The 20802-nt window shown below is 60.2% G+C and overlaps 3 protein-coding genes across 9 annotated transcripts; 1 reads left to right on the top strand and 2 right to left on the bottom strand.

The window, feature by feature from the left end:
* Nucleotides 1-2680, bottom strand: LOC134047935 (mitochondrial ubiquitin ligase activator of nfkb 1-A-like). The gene is made up of 5 exons (XM_062499416.1): nt 2600-2680; nt 1980-2117; nt 1662-1749; nt 1462-1582; nt 1-697 (listed from the first exon to the last, which is right to left on the bottom strand). The coding sequence occupies exons 1-5, from the start codon at nt 2678-2680 to the stop codon at nt 1-3; spliced, it is 1125 nt and encodes a 374-aa protein (XP_062355400.1).
* A 1052-nt stretch (nt 2681-3732) lies between these two features.
* ECE2 (endothelin converting enzyme 2) lies at nt 3733-11404 on the bottom strand. Of its 5 annotated transcripts, none has more exons than XM_062499593.1 (19): nt 11363-11404; nt 9635-9724; nt 9109-9253; nt 8705-8920; nt 8506-8630; nt 8214-8360; nt 8072-8137; nt 7709-7897; nt 7161-7303; nt 6935-7049; nt 6583-6693; nt 6292-6390; nt 6127-6204; nt 5843-5946; nt 5428-5538; nt 5054-5121; nt 4210-4400; nt 4033-4128; nt 3733-3909 (listed from the first exon to the last, which is right to left on the bottom strand). In XM_062499593.1, exons 1-19 carry the CDS (start codon nt 11402-11404, stop codon nt 3733-3735), a joined length of 2313 nt encoding a protein of 770 aa, XP_062355577.1. The 5 variants fall into 5 exon arrangements, with proteins under 5 accessions (XP_062355577.1, XP_062355578.1, XP_062355576.1 ...); XM_062499594.1 differs by having other exon boundaries at nt 9635-9721; XM_062499592.1 differs by having other exon boundaries at nt 9635-9721; nt 11342-11395.
* A 1511-nt stretch (nt 11405-12915) lies between these two features.
* PSMD2 (proteasome 26S subunit ubiquitin receptor, non-ATPase 2) lies at nt 12916-20117 on the top strand. Of its 3 annotated transcripts, XM_062499589.1 has the most exons (21): nt 12916-13054; nt 13785-13841; nt 14219-14383; nt 14631-14752; nt 15129-15353; nt 15457-15615; nt 15885-16029; nt 16219-16279; nt 16544-16690; nt 16831-16937; nt 17326-17453; nt 17533-17620; nt 17962-18124; nt 18220-18321; nt 18408-18553; nt 18772-18855; nt 18988-19156; nt 19253-19347; nt 19512-19638; nt 19726-19844; nt 19924-20117. In XM_062499589.1, exons 1-21 carry the CDS (start codon nt 12920-12922, stop codon nt 20104-20106), a joined length of 2727 nt encoding a protein of 908 aa, XP_062355573.1. In that variant the 5' UTR covers nt 12916-12919; the 3' UTR covers nt 20107-20117. The 3 variants fall into 3 exon arrangements, with proteins under 3 accessions (XP_062355573.1, XP_062355574.1, XP_062355575.1); XM_062499590.1 differs by lacking the exon at nt 14219-14383; XM_062499591.1 differs by lacking the exon at nt 12916-13054 and having other exon boundaries at nt 14202-14383.
* Nucleotides 20118-20802: the final 685 nt, after the last annotated feature.

Genomic DNA, 20802 nt, shown 5'->3' with positions numbered 1-20802 from the left:
TCAGACCTGGTAGAGGGGCACCACACGGTCAATGGGCCCCCGGCAGATGGGGCAGAGGCGGGTGGGTAAGGCTTGGAAGCAGCGGAAGCAGCAGCAGATGTGGCCGCAGCCCAGAAGGACACACTCGCGGGGCCGCGACAGGCAGATCACGCAGGAGTCCTCGGGTGCCTGGTTCCCGGCCTCCTCCCCATCCAGCTCCTTGTCCTCCTGTTGCTGCTTGGGGCGGGAGCGGCGGTAGGCACGGCACAGGGCGTGCAGGAGGACAGCCAGCCCCGCTGCCGCAAACAGACACGCTGCCCCCTTCCAGAGCCCGCTGGCTGACTCCAGCTCTGACACCACCGTCTGCCAGTCCCCCAGGCACAGGAAAAACTCGCCTCCCTGGGCCGGCGGCTGGAGATGCAGGGAGCCATCGGGGTACAGGGACAGCTCCCCGATGCCTGTCAGCCCAGCCCCCACCCGCAGCATCTCCTCCGTCTCCAGGATGCCCTTGGACTTCTCCCCGATCAGGTACTGGCCCAACAGGTCACGGAGGCCATGGGTTGGCTGCTGGAACCGCTCATACACCATCTCCAGGGGCAGGCAGACAGCTTGGAGTGGGCTGTCCACACTCACCTGTGTCACTGCCTCAGGACCTGGTGAGGCCAGCAGGAAGGGGACAGTGTAGATCTGCTCTGAGAGCACCCGCTCGCTCTCGCTCCTGCAAGTGGAGAGGGTTGGGGTGTGGAGAATCACAGAATTGGTTAGGTTGACCTCTGAGATCATCATGTTCAACCTATGACTGAGTATCAGCCTGTAAACTAGACCATGGCACTGAATGCCATGTCCAGTCTTTCCTTAAAGGATGATCCTCAAAGGATGTCAACTCCACTTCCTCCCTGGTGGGGGAGCCTCATGCTCCCTGTACAGTTCATTCCAATGTCTAATCATCCTCTGTGCGAAGTTCTTCCTAGTCTCTAACGGAAACCTCCCCTGGCACAGCTACAGGCCATTTCCTCTTGTCTTGTCACTGGTTGCCTGGGAGAAGAGGCTGATCCCCACCTGGCTACAACCTCTTTTCAGGGAGCTGTAGAGAGTGATAAGGCCACCCCAAAGTCTCCTCCAGGCTAAACATCCCCAGCTCCCTCAGCTGCTCTTCATCACATATGTGCTCCAGCTCTTCACCAGCTCTGCTGCCCTTCTCCGGACTTGCTCCAGCAGCTCAATGGCCTTTCTGAGTTGAGGGACCCAGAACTGGACAGAGGACTCAAGGTGTGGCCTCAACAGTACTGAGTACAAGGGGATGATCACTGCTCTGTTTCTGCTGGTCACAACACAGAGAAACTCTGAGCTCTTGGTGCTGAGCTAAGCATAAGGACTAAAGTCTTTAACCAAGTTATCTTCTACCTCTCACGTGACCCCAGACTATGGGGGTCTGGAGTCACTGCTGCAAGCCTCCTCCTGCAGTCCCTTCCCATCACTCACCAGCTTCGGACCAAACTGTTCCAGATCAGCCGATGCTCCTTCAGCAGCAGTTTTTGGATCACGCCCTGCAGCCCCTCATGGTAGTGGCTGGTCAGTGCAGCTTGGGCTGGCAGCACTATGCCTAAGGACAAGGGACAGGTCATGCCAAAAGAGGGGATCCTGGGCCTTGTCTCCCGTGCAGGGCCGCAGGGTGTCCTTACCTTCCAGGGCAACGTAAGGCAGGCACCTCCCCTCAGCTGTAGACACCAGGGCTGGCAAATTGTCATCGACCTGGAGCTTTGGGGCCTCCTGGAAGAGCATGGACTGAGTGTGAGCATGGGAAGGGACAGGCAGTGAGTAGGCCAAGAATGGCTCTGTGGAGATCTCTGGCAGGATGTGGCCTGCTCAGCTCTGCATGTCATGAAGTCACCAGAGGATGGAACAGGCTGCAGACATCAGTGTGCACACCCAAATGAAATTGTGGAGGGCAGTGGGGAAGAGACAGTGGGCAGGAAAGAGCATCTGAGAGACAGGGCTACCTGTATGCGTGCCACAACTCTGGCCTTCCTCCTGTACAAGTAGTAGAAGAGACCAGAGAAGGCAAGGCTGGAGCCCAGACACAGCAGCTCCCCCGGAGTGATGAGTTTGTCCATGGTGCCAGGCTTGGGCGACAGCGCCTGCAAGGTGAGCACGTTGTCTGGGGAACGAGGCCGTGTCACCCATGACAGGGACATCCCACTGCCCCTGTTCTGAAAGGAGGGTTGTCCCTGGACCCCTGTCCCCAAGGCGGCGCTGTCTCATTGCCCGTGACCCCAAGGCAGGGATGCTCCTCGGCCCCTGTCCCCACACTCTGCCGCCCCAGGACCAAGCCTGCCCACGGCCCCAGCGGGGATAGTTCACCTCCAGCACCCACAGGTGCCCAGCACCCTTCTTGACCCTGCATCCCGGGCCCAGCCGGGGCCCAGTCCCGCATCCGGGATCGGGCCGAGGCCTAGCACCCGTGAACCAGCCCGGTGCCTGGCCCAGGCTCCCACCCAGGTCCGGCCCCGCGATCTCTCCCGGCCCAACCCCCGGCTTGGTCCCGGCTCGGCCCCGCCGCCGCGCCCGGCCCCGATGGCCCCGTACCCCCGAGGCGCCCAGGCCCGGACCCTGGCCCAACCGCGCTTCCTGCTGGGAAATGTAGTCCAGCCTTCGTGGTGAGTCGGCTGGCCTGCCGTGACCGAACTACTCCTCCCAGCATCCTTCATGCTGAACTACAGTTCCTGTCATGCCCTGCGTCGTCCACGGGCAGAACCACGACTCCCAGCAGCGTTTGCCCGGGGAGTCCCGCGGGGTCCCGGTACCGGGGAGTTCGGGACGCCCCGGGATGAGGCTGGGGCCGCGCTGTGCGGGACGGAACCGGCCGGGGCGGGCCCGGGAAGCTCGGAGTGGAGGCTTGGGGCAAGCTGGGATCACTCGGGCTGAAGGCAGCTAGACCCCCGGGCTGGACTTTACCGGGGACTGCCGTGGCTTTGGCTCGTCCCCACCAGCCTTGCTGTGTTCTTCCCCACACCTCTGCTTCCCTCATTCATGGAATGTCCATCCACACATCTCATCCCCCGCTCCCCTCCCTCGGGATGTCTCACCTCCCACGCGTTCCCAGCCTTGGAGTCACCCCCACCACCTCAGCGGTCCAGATCCCACCTTTCCCCCCACCCCGATACCGTCGAGGACCCGGAGCTGCTGGAGTAAGTGGAAACTGCTTTTAATCGTTAAATAAACTCGGCGACAGCCACCCACAACTGAAGGCACCAGAGTCCCCGCTGCCGCCCGCTGGTCCCAGCAGAGGTGGATGGGGAAGCCAAGCTGGAGTGGGGGGGGGACAAGGGAAGCGCGGAGCCGGGTGGCCCCCGGCCTCCATCTCCGGCAGGTTGGGGAGCGAGAGCAGGGGGATCTTGGCTCTAGTGCTTTCCCTGGGACCCCAATGACCTGCCCGCCTGAGGGGTGAACGCAGCGCAGGGGACACTGAGCTGTGCCCGACTCAAGCACATCAGAGTTGAGGGGCAGAGCTGCGTTTTTGGGGTGCTACAGCCTCTCTGCCGGCCGTGTCCAGCCCCAAGCTGTGGATGGGGCTGCGGTGGGTGCCTTGTGTGGGGCCGTGTGTGCCGGGGAGGGTGCAGAGGTGGGGTGTGCAGTGTGAGCACAGGAGGGGGACTGCTCTCTGCCCGTAGCCAGCTCCGGCTGCCACTGAGGTCTGGGGAGGGAGGGCACAGCAGGGCATCATCTCCTCTGTCCCCAGCACCCTCCCCGTCCCTACCACACCTCACAGTGCTTGCCGGGGTTCATGGGGGAGCCCAGGGGGCAGCCGAAGTGTTCGACAAAGTCCCGGGAGTTGCTGAGGGTGCCGATGACACGGTACTTGTCCGGGCTGTGGGGGTCGGTCACCAGCCCTTCGTGGGAGCTCTCGGGCGTCCGGACGGAGCACCACACCTGAGGGAGCGGGAGCAACCTCAGGGATGGGGACAGAGCACCCCCGGTGCGGGATGGGGAGCTTTAAGGTGGCTCCAAGGAGCCAGAGAGGGACGGGAAGCCCATCATCTCGCTCCGCCCTACCTGCGCAAAGCCCACGAAGAAGAGCTGGTGGTTGGTAAGCCCCAGGGCTGGCAGGCGCTTCTCCTCCCCGTTCTTCTGCAGCCAGGACTTGTAAGCCTGCGGGAGAGTTGGCCTGAAGCTCCGGGAAGGGACAGACAGGAACGGGGGTCCGCGTCCCCTCCGGATGGTGGCACTCACATTGTAGGCTGCCTTGAGCCCGCCGTTATCAGCGATGTTCTCGCCCAGTGTCTGCCGCCCATTGACCTTCTCGCTGTGGACGGTGTAGCGGCCGTACTGCTCCGTCATGCACGCCGTCCTATTCTTGAAGGCCTCCAGGGAGGTGTTCTGCCACCATGGCCGCAGGTTTCCCTCTTTGTCATACTCCCGTCCTGCAGGACCGAGCCGTGGGTTGGGGTGGGACCAGGGGAAGCCATCCACCCGCAGCCCCTCTGCTGCAGGGGTTCCCGAAGCAGAATGGGGTGTGGGGGGGAATGGGCACCGGAGGATGCCAGGGGGACCTGGTACCTTGGGTCCACGCCCAGGGGGGGAAGGTGTCCCCCAGCCCCTGCTGTGGGCAGGCTCTGCCTGGGGCTCAGCCATGCACTTGGGTCCCCAGGCATCCCCCAGTGCTTTCTTGCTATCCCAGCCCAGATCTGTGACCCCAAATCCCCTCATTGACCCCATGTCAGCTCCGGGGCTGTGGTGAAGGCGCAAAGCAGAGTGGATGTGAGAGGGACCCATCCCACACCGTGGAGGGAGGAGGATGAGAAGGGGGCTGGGGCTGCATACACTGTGTCCTCACCAAGCGGATGGAGCGAAAGCTGCACAGAGAAGCCGGGGGGAGATATCGGCAGGTGCCACCTGGGGAGACAGGACGATAGAAGGGGGTGGCCAGGGGGGCACGAGCACACATGATGCAATGGATGGCAAAGCGGGACCCCTGTGCACCCAGGGCACCTCTTCTCCATGCCATGGGCGGGGACTGGGGGGGGGGACAGGATGGTGACAGGGGTCAGGGCCAGCACTGCCTGCAGGCTCTCACCTTGGTCATCAAATGCATGGGTCAGCTCATGCCCCATCACCACGCCAATGCCACCAAAATTAAGGGCTCTGTGGGGCCATGGGAAAGAACCAGGTAAGTACAGAATATGTTAATGATGCTGTTAGAGCCTACTCCATCTCTGTCTGGGCACCCAGTGAAACTCTGCTCCAGCTGGGACCCAGCTGGGAGTCACTCCTGTTGGGGACACTGGTTGCCCTAACAGGACTCAGGCTGTTTTGACTGCAGGATGCAAAGCCTTGAGGGAAACCCAAGCCCTTCAGGGCTTTTAGTTGTGACTGTCAGGGGGGGCTCTGTGGCATGCAGGCCCTGATCCCACCCATGCCTCCAGGAAGTGACCCCCATGCCAAACTCACTTGGGGTGGTTACGGGCGTAGAAAGGAGCCTGGAGGATGCCAGCAGGAAAGACGATCCCATTCTTTGTGGGCAAGTAATAGGCATTGACAGTCTGTGGGGTCATGCTCCACCTGGGGCAGGGAGGTGGGACACGGGACAGGCAGGGGTGTGTCCCTCTCACCCCAGCCCCAGCACCCTCCTGTGCCATTGCCCACCACAGGGTCCTGCCCAAGGCTGATACTTTTGCCCCCACCCTGTTATCAAGAACCTTACCTGGGGGTAAGCTACAGATACCACATGTGACCCGTGCTGCCACAAGTGACCTACAGTGCTATTGCTACCCCATGAGGGTGACCTCCTCCCCACTGAACCAGTGCCATCCAGGCACCCAGGATCACATCCTCCCCTCCTTCCCCCCCAGATCCCACCCCTTACTGGTCACGGTTGGGGGGTTTCCGGAGCTGGTCCGCCATCACTTTGGCAGAGAAGTTGTAGAAGTTGAGCATGTTTTGGAAGAAGGAGTCCTCAGAGACCTCATACTGGTGAGGAAGAGGAGGGATGAGGACAGGTCCCTGGGAGTGGTTCCCCACACCCTGGCCAGGATGAACTCAGTACTGGGTGGCTTTGCGTAATGTGACAAGTAGGGACATTGCTACCCAATGGAGCCCCACAGAGCTTGGCATGACCAAGCCACTTCCCAAAAGCCAGATGCCCCCTACCCCATCATAGACATCGTCCAGCTCCTTGTTGTCCAGAATGAAGTCAGGGAAGCCAATCATGTCGTAGATGGCATCCGCCTGCATGATGAGAGGCCCCAGCAGTGAGATAGGGAGGCTTATATGGATAGGGTGAGGTTTCCCATCCACTTCCTTCCCTGGGGCCACCTTCTCCTTTGCAGCCTGCCTGGTCTTCTCGTCCATCCAGTCCAGCTGGTCCAGGGACACCTCAAAGGCTGCACGGATCTCGCTGATCATCTCCTCAGCCTGGGGAGGGGAGGGAATGAAGGCCCCCTACCCCCCACAATGTCTTGGTGGGGACAGGGTGGACAGGGTACAACCTCCCCAGGGCTGGGGGTCCCATTTCCCAGTTCACTGCCTTCCAGCCCTGGGGCTTGGGTGGAATCAGGATTCCCATGGGTGGTGATGGGGAGGGGATGAGAACAGAAATATTCTCACGATGGCCTTGCTGTCCCGGTCAAAGGTGGCTTTGACGAAGAGGGAGCCCAGTGCAAAGCCCAGTGTGTCATCCGTGTTGGAGATGCAGGTTTGCCACCGGGGCGTGCAGGACTGTGGGAGTGAGATGAGTGTCCCTGAGATCCTCAGCCCACTCCTCTGCTCCCCTGCCTTCACCCAGCCTGGCTCTGCCTCCTCATCAAAGGAGCAGCAAAACACCCATCCCAAAGATAATCCCTGGGTTCCTGCTGAAGCATCCAAGTCTTAGCATCTCAAGGGCATCTGAAGGACAGATGAGGTCCTGGATGCTTCCAGGCTGAGGGCAGAGGGGTCTGATCCCAGGGCCCACTGTTACCTTTCTGGTGCCATAGAGTGTCTCTAGCAGCCTCTCCTGGGCTGTCTCAAAGCGCTGGTCCAGGCTGGAGGCTGTCTTCTGCACCAGGTTCCAAATCAGGTAGTTATTCAGGATGCTGCAGGGGCAGAGAGATGCTGCAGCTTACGAAGGTGTATGACTTCCAGATGCCAGCCTAAAATGTGCCCCTGCCATGGGGGACACAGCCAGGGATATGAAGGAACCTCACCTCCTGTCAGTGTCATTGATGAGGTCAGAGACCAGCTGGAGGTAGGTGTCCCCATACACCACCACAGGCTCCGTGTCTGCCAGCTCCAGTGGGGCCAGGGCATAGGACAGGTAATCCAGCCAGTCAATGGCAGGGGCCAGCAGCTGGAGGGGACACAGGAATGTGGCACCAGGGGCTTGGCATGGATCTGCCGCATCCTACTTAGCATGGAGGGGATCTCCTGGGACAGGAACTGTGTTTTCTGGGAAGGACCCAAAGTCCCTCACCACTCTGGATCCTTCTCTGCACCCCTCCTGCTGCTCTTAATGCTGCAGGACAAGGAGGGGACCCCTGTACCCCACAATATGAAGTGGCAGCATCCCCCAGGTGGTAAAAACCGGGGGGGTGGGCACTACTCTTCAAAACCCAGGGCATGTTCCACAGCAGATAGGGCTGCCCAGGGTGTCCCAGAGTGAGGACAGCAATGGGCACGGACCCCTTGGTGCACTCGGGACAACTCCCCATATATCCCAGAAGGGTCTCCCCAGGCTGCTCTGGGCCATGCCCACCTGCAGTTCAGCGACGCTCATCTTGTGATAGATCTTCTCATCATCTCGCCGCTCAGCCTGGGGCACAGTGATGTTTGCCAGCTGGGTTTCAAAGTCCAGCACCTGCTGCATTTGGAGGCGGGTGGGCTCTGGGGTGCCCCCCAGCAGTGTGCCCAGCTCCACCATGTAGTCCAGGTACGCTGCCAGAACCTGTGGAACCCCAAGCCCTGCCTCAGTGGCAACCACAGCTCATCCCACCTCCCTGGGGTGGGCACTCAACAGGCAGGATGGAGATGCCAGTTGTGTCCCAGTGCTGCTTGAACCCCATTGCCACGGATTTCCCCTGATTGCTGTTGGCAGCATGCCCAGCACACCCAGCCTCACCCTCTCGTTGGCAGTCTTGTTCAGATAGTAATCCCGGGATGGGAGGAAAAGCCCTGACTGGTCCACCTGGGGGGAGAGAGGGGCAGCATAGACATTCAGGTATCCCCTGGTGTCTGTCACCCCTGGGGGCCAAGGTGCCAACCTGAATAATGTTGCTGTTGGAGCTCTTGGAGTCTGCACCCACATACACCGTGAAGAAAGGGGTTGCCCGGTATGTGCCTGACACACTCTTGAGTACCTCCATGAAGCTGGTTTGGTTCCAGGAGCCAGTGATGTTCCATCCCCCAATCTGCCAGCAGACAGACCCGGAACCTCAAGGAGGGATGGGGTGCAATCCCTAAGGTCTACTCCCTCCCCAGTTATGTGAAGACCTAAGCAGGAGGTGTTCTGGGCTGAGCCCTGACAGCTCAGCTCACGTGTGGGTGTCTGCCCACCTTGTCGATGAGCTCCATAAGGGGCTGGGAGCCCAGCTCCTCTATCCTCTGCTCCTTGAGGCAAGACAGGTAGTAACGCTGTGTCTTCCGCTCTGCCTCACTGCTGGAGTTGAAGGTGGTGTTTTCTGCGGGACGCTGTGGGTCAGCCCCAGTGACACAGGGGTCAACCCCTCAGTGTCTGTGACCCCTTGGTGCCCACCTAGGAGATGCTTCATGATGGCCTGATTCTGGTCCCAGATGCTGTTGAAGGTGCTCCACTTGGAGCGCCCGTTGGGCAGTGGGTTCCTCTTAATCCAGCCCCCGCACGAGTACTGGTAGAAGTCCTGGCATGGGTCCATCTCTGTATCCAGGGCCTCCAGGATCTTGCTGGCCACCCGGACACAGGCATCCGTCAGGCACGTGCTGTGAGAGGGATCTGGCAGGGAAGGCATGCCTGGGGCTGGGCGAGTGTACTGGGGGAAACCGAGGCACGGAGCGGGGCCAAGCCCTGTCTGTACCCCAAGATGGGAAGAGCACCTGGAGCAGGCACCCTGGGCTGACCCATCACTCCTCATTCTCCCATGTCCTCCCAGGTGTGGGGACGCCACTGCCAAGTCTCCCTACCTCTGTGGTACTGAATGGCCAGAGTGACGACGGCGACGCTGAGCAGCAGGGCCAAGGAGACGGCGATGGCGCAGAGCACCAGCTCCAGCTGGCTGTGCGAGGCCAGGCGGCTCAGCAGTGTCCCCGGCCCCTTCCGAAACCCCACCTGGGCAGGAGCAGGACCTGCCATCGCACCGTGGGGGGCCGAACATCACTGCCCCCCCTTCCTTCCCCGCTGCTCCTCAGTGCCTGGCGTGGCCGCATGAGGAGGTGGGGACCAGGGCATCCCTCTCCACCAGCCCTGGCAAGCCGGTGGTGGGTGCTGGCAGCTCCCCCCCACAAGCCACAAGGAAGGACCGTCGTCCAGGCACACAGTCTGTGCCGCATTTTGGCTGACTCCCAGCACATCCCTGGGGACAGCCAGGTCTGGCTCGGCTCCCAACCCTGCTCCCACTGCCCACTTGGTTGCAGGCAGGCTCCAGAGGGTGAGAACGGGAGCTAGGGAGGAAGGAGAGGGGAAAGATCGAGGAGCCGGGCCAGACCTCACCTCCACACTGTCGGGAGAGGCGCTGCCATCCCCCGCTGGCTCCGGCCCCTCCTCGTCCTGCAGCGTGGCACGCTTGTAGTTGGGCATCTGCTGAGGGAGGGAGCGGGCTGGGACAGGGGCGTGGGGGTAGCTGTTCCCCACCCTGCCACACCCTCTGGCTCTTATGGCAGGGCCCAGTGCCTGCTCAGTGAGTATGCAGTGGAGCTGAGGCAGCCCCTGACCCCCCTCAGTGTGCTTGGGCTTCCCCTAAAGGTTATTTCCAGCCCTGTGTGGCCCCGGAGAGCACGGGGAGAACCGCTAATGAGGGGCTTGGGAGCCGTCACCGGAGCATCCCTCTGCATAGCCATGGCATCAGCCCTGCCGACAGGTGACACATCGCCGCGGAGACATGGTCCCCGTCACCAAGCAACGGTTTCCTAATACTGCTGTCTCACCCCTCCTCCCCTGACTGGAACTTTCCATGCAGATGTTCACCGGTCTTAAACATCTGGAAGTGCTTCCATCCCCATCCTGGCACCAGGGGTGACCAGGATGCAGGACAGAATGTGCAAGGAGAGAAGGGGCAGTGCAGTGTGTATCAGCCAGCAGGGCAGGGTCCCCCTTACTCCTGGCCTCGCAAGGCAGCTTGCACAGATCCAGCCGTGAGGGCTGCTGAGGACTCAGCCAAGAGGGAGGTGGTGGAGTTGAGCCAGCAGCATTGGAGGGGGGGATAAGGTGGAAGAAAATGCTGGAGGTTTTGGTGGAAGAGAATCAGCAATGCTGCTGGTTGTGAGCTATGCTTAGGCTTCAGAGTTAACGCCTGGGTGGGTTGCAGCTCACCCTCCAGTCTGTGCTGCACATTAAAGTGAATGCCCAGCCTTCACGGCCGGGAGGGACCTGGGGTGGGATGGATGATGGGCAGGGGGGAAAGCAAGGAGACTGCCTCATGCCCAGCTCTGCCCACTGTCCCATTGCTGAGATGGGGAGGGGGTATCACCAAGGGCTGCAGCAGGAGGATGGGATTGACAGTTGGCAGGAGCCCCCCACCGAGTCTGGAAGATGCTGGTATTAGGAGGGATTGCTCAGCATCCTGTAGGAGCTTGGCCAGCCTGGCCCCTCCACCACCCCAGTTCCCCTCAACATGCCCCTTTCCCCTCCTGGGTGGTCCTCATCCTGGGCAATACCTAGCACCCCCTCTCCAGCATCTTCTGTGGCATCCTCAAGGCAGGAGCCTATTTCTGGGGCTCCTCCTACCCCCTCTGTAGGGCTGAAACCCGTGGAGACAGGGCCCCCTGCCCCCTCCAGAGGTGCTGTGTTGGTGGTCACCCTAGGAGCAGCATTACTGCACATTTTATGCCTCGGTGGAGTAAGGTTTGTGGGGCCATGTCTGAACTACCCCAGTTCCCTCTGTTCAACCCCAGACAGTGTTTTGGAGGGGGTCCTTCTTCCTACACCATGGGGGCAGGGACCCTCTAGCCATTCAGTTCCCTTAGCCCCGGCACCACGCAGCCCCTGCATCCCATAGGCTCTCGTCGCCCCCCGTAATCCACCAGTCCCCCCCGCCCTCCCTCCCTCCCTCCCTCTGGTTCCCGAAGCCCCCGCAGCCATTCGAGCTCCTTGAGTTCTCCAGCCCTCGGGCTCTCCTGTGCCCCGAACCCCTCCTGTCCCCCTCGCCAAGCCCCTCGCTGGTGCCCCCCGTGCCCCTCCTCCTGTCCCCTTTCCTGCCGCGCTGCTGCCCCGGGCACTCACGGTGTGTCCAAGCTCCTGTAGGGCCACGTTCATCCTGGCCATCCCGGGCCGCCTCCCGCCTAGCTCAGCTCCCCGCCCGGGCCGCGCCGGGCCCCCGCCGCCGCCGCAGCGCCGCCTGCCTCCGCCGCCGCCATGGCCCGCACCGGGCGCCGCGCTGCCGCCAAGACCGGCACCGGGTCTGGGCAGGGATGGAGCCGGGTGGAGATGGGGCCGCGCCGGAGGGATGGAGCCGCAGGGGCTGAGACTGGCGGCGCGCGGACCTCAGGCACCGAGAGGGGGCGACGGGGGCTGGCGGCCCGGGAGGGGCTGGAGCGGGGACCCCGGTGCCCAGCCCGGTCGCACCGCTCAGCTCCACTTGGCCTGGCTCCCCCACCAGGGCGACCGCCGTGCGCACGGGAGGAGCTCCGCGCCGGCACCCGCACTGGTTTCTGCACCGGCTCCGCCGCTTGCACCTCCAAAGAACCGCAAAGGCACTCGCAGCCTCCCTCACCGACACCGGCACTCGGACCGGCGCCCAAACCGGCACTGGCTGCAGAACACGGGCTCACACCCACCTGCCCGCAACGGGCACTGGCACACGCACAGAGGGACACAGGAACCGGCTCCTGCCACTCAGCGGGGCACACCAGCGCTGCACGGCACCGGTCACTGGCGCCGGCAGCGGGTAGTAATGGTGCACAGCCGCAGGTGTGCTCCGGTACCCGGGCACACCCTCCAGTGCAGCACCCGCACAGGTGGGTACACACACTGACGCCCCATCCCCGATACCTAAATGACGGCACCCCGATGTCACCCTTAGGCCTATGCCACAGCACATGCAATCAGGGGTGCACAGCCGTGGCCAGAACCTTGGCGGTGACCGTGGCTGTGCGCAACTTCGCACCTCGCCTTGATAATTCCCAGCCGTGGTGTGACCACCTGTCTGGGCTAGGGCATCACCGCAGGTCACCCACTGGGTGCCGGTGGTGCTGCTGCGCAGGGGTTGAAGTGCTCCTCGGGGTGCCTGGAGGGACAGGGTGAGGCAGCTCCACCTGCCCATACTGTGGAGCTAAGCACACAGCATGGCACATGTGAGCAGCAGGGGTGTGTGTGAACACAGCTGTGGGGCACCAGCGTGCCCACGGGTGTCTGTGACATGTGGGGTCCACGGCAAGCCTGGCAGCAATGCTACTACACTTGCCCAGCTCGGGTGGCAGCGTTGCCCGTGCCGTGGTGGTGGAGATCCGGGCCTCCAGCTGCCAGTGCCGCCGCCGGTGACAGCATCAGTGCCAGTGCCAAGTGTCGGTGTCAATACTGGTGTTGTCAGGGTCAGTCCCGGTACCGGTGTCAGGGTCAGTGCTGGTGCCAGCGCCGGTGCCAGTGTCGGTGCCCGTGTCAGTGTCCGTGTCAATATCGGTGTCAGTGCCGGTGTCACCGTCACTGTTGGGACCGGTGTCAGTGCCGGTGCCGATGCTCCCGCACGTGGGGCCGCCCCGCCCCCGGCCCCGCCCCCGGCGCGCGGCGTTGCCGTCACGGCGTTGCGCAGGCGCGGGACGGCGGAAGCACGGCCGGGCGAACATGGACGCGGGCGGTGGCGGCGGGCAGAGCCGGGTGCAGGGCGGCCCCGGGTCGGGCGGCGACGAGAAGCCCACTCCGCCTTGGGGCCGGGACCGCCGGGACCCGCCCGCCGGGCCCGAGAAGGAGCAGGAGTTGGTGAGTGCCGCCGCGCCGCCGGCCGCAGCTGAGTCACGGCCCGTTCGGGCCCGCGTCACCGGCGGGGCGGGACGTCATCCCGCGTCACGGGGTTGGCCGGCATCCCTCCGGGAACGGGACGTCATCCCGCGTCACGAGAGCGGCCAGCATCCCTCCGGGGACTCCCTCCAGCGGGGGCGCGTGACGGCGCCAGGGGTTCCCTTCGGCGGGGCGCAGGGACGTCATGGGGAGCCCGCGTGACGCCATTGAGGGTTCCCATTTCTGGGCGGGGGGCTCGGGGTGTCTCAGAGAAGTGTTGGTGAGGGAAACTGTGGTGTAACCAACGTGTGTGTTACAGTAGGCACTATGGAGGGATCTCCGCATTGTCCAGCACGGGGGTGACCTTGGCTCTGGGGGTCCCTGTGGGCTGGGAGACAAAGCCTGTGGGTGAAGTGGAGTGACCCCCGTTGGGCTGTGACCTGACGAGCCCCTCTCTGTGGGGTTTTCATAGCACAGAGTAATGGGGGAAGTACATCCCAAACCCCGGGAATGGGTGGTTTCTTTGAGAGGGTATCCCCAGTAATGTGAGCATTGCTCCACCCTGGCAGCACTGGGGCAGGATGGTGCCCTGAGCAATGAATGCATCACTTTGTCCTGGTACCCCTGTGGCTTGGGGTGACACCCCTGCCTGTGTCACAGAGGCTTAGTGTGCTCTGCACCCTTAATTCTGCTTTCTTCCATGTTTCCGCAGTCCGAGGAGGACAAACAACTGCAGGATGAGCTGGAGATGCTGGTGGAGCGCCTAGGGGTAAGACTGTGCTGTTCACTTCAGTAAGGAGTCCTGGCCAGGATTTGAATCTGTCTGCCTCTTGCTTATGGCTGTTCCTTGTGCCATGGAGATGGGGGGATTTTACCTTGAATGGGGTGGGACCTCTGCTTGTCTGCTGTGATCTGTCTCCCAGCCTTGCTGCCTGTCTGACCTGTGCCCGAAGGACCTTTGTGTCCCTGGTGTGAGAGAGGCTTTCTGCCTTGCTGTGCCCTCCTTCTCCAGCTCTTGGGCTGAAGGAGGCAGCCCAGAGTAGGGGGCTGTTCTGCTAAGACCTATGGCTGTGTTAGAGGAGGGCTGGTGAGGTGATGGCTCAGGAACTAGCCCCTTGCTCCCTGACAGGCAGCTTCCCTCTGCAGGAGAAGGACACATCACTTTACCGCCCAGCCCTGGAGGAGCTGCGGAGGCAGATCCGCTCTTCCACCACCTCCATGACCTCTGTTCCCAAACCGCTCAAGTTCCTACGGCCCCATTATGGCAAGCTGAAGGAGATTTATGAGAACATGGCTCCAGGAGAGAACAAGGTAGAAACTCTTGGCCCCACCATCCCATGTGACTCAGGGGATAGTGCTGGGGCAGGCAATTGCAGAGCCCTCTGGACCCTGGGATCTAACAGCAGTCTCTGTGACTTGCTTCAGAGGATTATAACATGTCAGGATGGTACCTTTGCCAGTTGTGGTGGATTGCAGGTGCAGGAAGGGTGTTGTGTCCCTGACTGCCCCTGGTTCCCTGTGCCTGGCCTGTATCTGGAGTTCTGCACTCTTTCTGCAGCGCTTTGCAGCAGACATCATTTCTGTCCTGGCCATGACCATGAGTGGGGAGCGTGAGTGTCTGAAGTACCGGCTGGTGGGCTCCCAAGAGGAGCTGGCATCTTGGGGGCATGAATATGTCAGGTAAGCCTGAGTGGGACCAGAGCTTGGGGGATGATAAGGGCTCAGGGGTATTTCCTGGAGTGCTTTGGCTCTGGCCTGTCTGGGATATGTCTTGACTAGCTGGTCGTTTGTTCAGCTGCCCCTATCACACCTGCACATGTGTCACTTCATATTCTATTCATGGTGGTTTTCTAACTGCAGAGGTCTTGCTGCAGTGACCTCTCAAATCTCTGGCCTTAACCCTGTTCCTCCTCTGGCCTTGCCCCCCATAAGCTCTGCAGAATGCAGAGCCTCCATAAACAGCACACAGCCCTGGCTAACTGGGAGCAGCTGCTCCATGTTCTTATGGCCCAGTGAAACTGGTTTTTGTAGCAGTGATGCCCCTTTGTTCCTGCAGGCACTTGGCGGGAGAGGTGGCCAAGGAGTGGCAGGAGATTGATGAAGCTGACAAGGCTCAGAGGGACACACTCCTCACCCTGGTCAAGGAGATCGTCCCCTACAACATGGCCCACAATGCAGAGCATGAGGCCTGTGACCTGCTCATGGAGATAGAGCAGATGGACATGCTGGAGAAATACATTGATGACAATGCCTACTCCAAAGTATGCCTCTACCTGACCAGGTGAGGGGGCTTGGCAGGCTGAGGTGCTGGATGGGGCCTGATCCCTGTTGGGCCAAGGTTGCCTGATGTGGTTGTCATCCTCATGTCTGTCTCCTCCTTAAAGCTGTGTAAGCTACGTTCCGGAGCCCGAGAATTCGGCTCTCTTGCGCTGTGCCCTGGGCATCTTCCGCAAATTCAATCGCTACCCAGAAGCCCTGCGCCTGGCTCTGATGCTCAACGATGTGGAGCTGGTGGAGGACATCTTCACTTCCTGCAAAGATGTGTAAGCAGAGATGTTTCCTGCCCTCTGCAGCCTTTGCTCGTCCTGGTGGGGCAAGGCTCCTCATCTGGGCAGAGATAGGTTGGATCTGCCACTGCGAGAGGTGTCTGGGGTTTGGATTGAGACTCTTGTCCCTGAAATGAGGATGGGTGGGAGTGGGTCATGTCTGTATGGCCTGGGCAGGGCAGGCTGGTGCGCTGCTTGGTGAACCTGTGTTTGTGCTGGGGCTTGTTGGGTTCTGGGCACTCAGGAAACACCTCCCGTTTGCACAGAGTTGTCCAGAAGCAGATGGCCTTTATGCTGGGCCGCCATGGGGTTTTCCTGGAGCTGAATGAGGATGTGGAGGAGTACGAGGACTTAACAGAGATCATGTCCAATGTCCAGCTCAACAGCAATTTCCTGGCCTTAGCCAGAGAGGTGAGCATCCTAGCTGGAAAAAGCACCCTGGGCTACCTCCAGCTTTGGCTGCCCTGGCTGCCAGGCCCTGTGGCAAGATTTGAGAAGAAATCCCTCATCCCTATGATCTGGGACAGATACCACCTGGAGAGGTTGCCATTGTAGGGTGTACTGGCCAGGAGGTAACCCCCTACTTCCTTGTCTTTGCAGCTGGACATCATGGAGCCTAAAGTGCCGGATGATATTTACAAAACCCACCTGGAAAATAACCGTAAGGGCTTGTGTTGTGGCTTTTTTCGTGTGGAGTTCTTGAGGCTGCCAAGCACCTCTGAGCCTGTGTGGTCAGATGTGTATCTGAGGTGGGCAGATGGCCTGCCCATGGTCTCTGACCTGTGGATTCAGGCTTCTCTTTCTTGCTGGTGATGGGACAGGTCCTCATTCCCCTATGGTATGGAATGGCTGCATCATGGAGGGCTGGCAGGGCTTCTGTTGCTGCTTTCCTCACTCTGTTATTGCTATTGTTATTGTTCCACAGGGTTTGGGGGAAGTGGTTCCCAAGTGGACTCAGCCCGGATGAATTTGGCCTCCTCCTTTGTGAATGGCTTTGTGAATGCTGCCTTTGGACAGGACAAGCTGCTGACAGATGATGGCAACAAATGGTTGTACAAGAACAAGGACCATGGTGAGTTAGGTGGCTGAGCAGGGCTGGAGGTGCCTCTGGGGTTACTATCCTGTCCCTTTTTGGGTAAGGGTGGCTGAGCTGGCCTATGTCCCTGGCTACTGCAAGCCCCTGATGTGGGCCTTTCTTCCCTGGAACCACAGGGATGTTGAGTGCTGCAGCCTCACTGGGCACAATCCTGCTGTGGGACGTGGATGGGGGGCTCACACAGATTGACAAATACCTGTACTCCTCAGAGGATTACATCAAGGTCAGTGACAGATCCTGGCTCTGTGTCTGTATGGGGCAGTGTGGGGCAGTCCTCTGTGAGCTGAGTGTGCTGCTGGATGGAGAATGGTTCTTGCTTTGGTCTCCTGTGCAGCTCAGCTCCTGCACAGAGAAGGGTGGATGCCCTGTGTCCCAGGCTTTTGAGCAGCTCACAGCAAGGTGTGGATCTCTTGGGGACTGCCTGAAGCACCTTGGGGGCCTTCCCTTGTCACAGAACGATGAGCTTTGGATTGCTCAGCTTGATCCAGAGTGGCATTGCCCACTCGGTACCAAATTGTCCATCCTGGGGAGTGGGTGTGATGTGTGAGGTCGCATCAGTCATTGGCTTTGTGTGTTGGTGCCTAGTATATGATGGTGCTTCTGCCTTGCAGTCTGGAGCCCTCCTAGCCTGTGGTATTGTCAACTCAGGAGTGAAGAATGAGTGTGACCCTGCCCTGGCCCTCCTGTCCGACTATGTCCTCCACAACAGCAACACCATGAGGATTGGAGCCATTTTTGGGTAAGGGCCTGGCCCCAGCCTCCTGGTGCTGCACAGAGTGGTGTAGCTCCTCCCTCACAACCCTCTGGAATCTCTGCAGGCTGGGACTGGCATATGCAGGCTCCAACCGTGAGGATGTCCTGACTTTGCTGCTGCCTGTGATGGGAGACTCCAAGTCCAGCATGGAGGTAGGGGGTGAAGCAGGGTTTGCCTGTGATTCCTGCTTCCCCATCCAGTGCCTTGCAGCTCCTGGGAATACAGGTGCTGTCCTGCAGCCAGCTTGAGCTCCAAGAGCAAAGCTACATGTCCCTGCTCAGCACTATGCTGTGCCAGAAGAGCATGACCTTATTTTCCTTATCTGAGCTGCTGCTACAATGGGATTGCAGCAGAATTAGGAGGGTAGGAAATCATCAGGTCTCCCAGTAGCCCAGATTTTCACAGGAAATAGAAACCAAGGCTACCTAGTGCTGTAGGCCAGCTTACTCTGAGCTGTCCCTCTGTATGACATGGCTCTTTCCTTCATCACTAGGTGGCTGGCGTGACTGCCCTGGCCTGTGGGATGATATCAGTGGGTTCCTGCAATGGGGATGTCACTTCGACTATCCTCCAGACCATCATGGAGAAATCAGAGACAGAACTGAAGGACACGTATGCCCGGTGGCTGCCACTTGGCCTGGGCTTGAACCACTTGGGTAAGGCTGGGCAGTGCCAGTGGCTTGTGGGTTGGGAGATGGGGTGGGAGTATCCCTCCACCACTATCCTTTAACCACTATGCTTTCCTTGACAGGGAAGGGAGAGGCGATTGAGGCTATCTTGGCAGCGCTGGAGGTGGTGTCGGAGCCATTCCGCAGCTTTGCCAACACGCTGGTGGATATCTGTGCTTATGCAGGTGAGTTGGGCTGGTCGAGATGGGGAAGGCAGGAGCAGGTCCAGGGTCCTTTGTCTGCTGATCCTGGCCCTCCACTTTATCCACAGGCTCAGGGAATGTCTTGAAGGTGCAACAGCTCCTGCACATCTGTAGTGAGCATTTTGACTCCAAGGAGAAAGAGGAGGACAAAGACAAAAAGGACAAGAAAGAGAAGGAGAAGAAAGAGAGCTCAGCTGACATGGGTGCTCACCAGGTGGGGAAATGTGGGCTGAGATCTGTGTTCCTGGAGCAGGAACTGGCTTTGGAGGGGTCCCTAAGGCCCTTGTGGTGTCAGAGCAGAGGGAAAACAGCTCCCAGCAGGATTCCCTGCTCACCCTGTCCCCTTAGGCTTGGGGTGGGCATAGAGGCTTAAGAACTTGGGTGTTGGGCTGGGTGCTCCCTTCCTGGTGCTCAGTGCCTGTGTCCCTGCAGGGTGTAGCGGTGTTGGGGATCGCACTCATTGCCATGGGTGAGGAGATTGGTGCAGAGATGGGCCTGCGCACGTTTGGCCACCTGGTGAGTGACACCAGGGGGACAGCACAGAGCCGGGAAGGGACCTCGGCATAGGAACTGAGTATTGCCTCACATCTCAGTAGACCTTGCTGTGCTTGGTGATCTGGGTCTAACACCCACCTCCCCTCTGTGCAGCTGCGGTATGGGGAGCCCACCCTTCGCCGTGCTGTGCCCCTGGCCCTGGCTCTTATCTCAGTCTCCAATCCCCGGCTCAACATCCTCGATACCCTCAGCAAGTTCTCCCATGATGCTGACCCTGAGGTCTCCTACAACTCCATCTTTGCCATGGGCATGGTGGGCAGTGGTAAGCCTGGGGACAGCCTGGTTAGGAGGTTGTTCAGGGGGAAGGTGGGAAACCCATGCCTTGTACACTACTCTGCTTGTACCTCCTTGTCTGCAGGTACCAACAATGCCCGGCTGGCAGCAATGCTGCGGCAGCTGGCCCAGTACCACGCCAAGGACCCCAACAACCTCTTCATGGTGCGGTTGGCCCAGGTGATGATACTGTGCTCACTGCTTGTGTGTGGAAGGGGAAGTTTGGAAGTCCCTGCCCTGGGTGTGGGAGGAGTGGTGTCCTGGGGTTGTCACCCTCCTGAGGGTAGGGCTGGGACTCCCTGGTTACTCCGTTGCTCGTTCATGTGCTTTCTCTGCCACACCAGGGCCTGACTCATCTGGGCAAGGGGACACTCACCCTATGCCCATACCACAGTGATCGCCAGCTCATGAGCCAGGTGGCTGTGGCTGGGCTGCTGACCGTCCTCGTGTCCTTCCTGGATGTGCGCAACAGTGAGTAGTGTGGGTTCTGTCCCCCCAGTCCTCTCTGCCCCACAGTGTGGGCGTTGCTCAGCTCCTTTGCTTCTGTCTCCCCTCCAGTTATCCTGGGCAAGTCCCACTATGTTCTCTATGGCCTTGTTGCTGCCATGCAGCCCCGCATGCTGGTCACCTTCGATGAGGAACTGCGGCCTCTGCCCGTGTCGGTTCGGGTAGGACAGGTAAGGGGCAGCCAGGGCTGGGGACAGGGTGTGCTGATGTCCCTGTTTCCCTGGCATTGACCTCGCTCTTCTCTCACAGGCTGTGGATGTGGTGGGCCAGGCAGGCAAGCCCAAAACCATCACTGGCTTCCAAACTCACACAACACCAGTGCTGCTGGCACATGGGGAACGGGCAGAGCTGGCCACTGAGGAGCATGTGCCTGTGACACCCATCCTGGAAGGTTTTGTTATCCTGCGCAAGAACCCTAACTACGATGTTTGAGCCAAGGGGAAGCTGGGGGGTGGGTAGGGGGTTTGGGAGGGAGGGAAAAAGCCTAGTTTGTTTTTGTTACCAAGAATCAAGAAAATAAACTATGTGGAGACTAGTGCTGCCATCCTCTCCTTGCACTGGGAGTGTGGGCTGGGCTTTCATCCTTTTGGGTGTGCCTGTGGCCCATGGAGGCTGTATATAGTGCAGACCCCAAGAGGCAGGGCATGAACACAGAGTTGTGGGGTGCAATGGATGCTCCTAAACTTCAGCATCCATCTGTGCCCTGTGTGTGCGCCTGTCACAGCCACATATGCTCAGAGTGTGCAACTCCCCTTTAGCCCAGCCTGGCCTGTCCCTGGCTGAGACTGCCCGCCTGGGGGCTCTTGGCTGGCAACTCCAGACTTTCAACTGCCTTTCCAGATGAGCTGAGCTCTGCCATCATTTGGTGCTGCTCCAGAGCTGACATTGTGGTTAAAAGCATTCAGGGAGGTAGGGAGGGAAGCCACATAAGAGTATTTTTAGTGAAGAGGAAAGCCCTGCCCTCTTTCCAAAACTTGACGATGTCTGGACCTTGCTGTGCCCCAGCTGGGTGGACAGGGGAGGCTGTGTCTGGGTGAAAGTGGGATGGATGCAGGGTAGGGATAAGGTGCTGCATCCTGCAGGGTACAGGATGGGGCCCGTGCCCCCTGTGGGTGTGAGGTGCTAGGT

The sequence above is a fragment of the Cinclus cinclus genome, chromosome 10, assembly GCF_963662255.1.
Source record: "Cinclus cinclus chromosome 10, bCinCin1.1, whole genome shotgun sequence".
Classification (NCBI taxonomy): domain Eukaryota; kingdom Metazoa; phylum Chordata; class Aves; order Passeriformes; family Cinclidae; genus Cinclus; species Cinclus cinclus.
The sequence above is the reverse complement of the archived record's forward strand: the minus strand, read 5'-3'. Positions and strand labels throughout refer to the sequence as shown.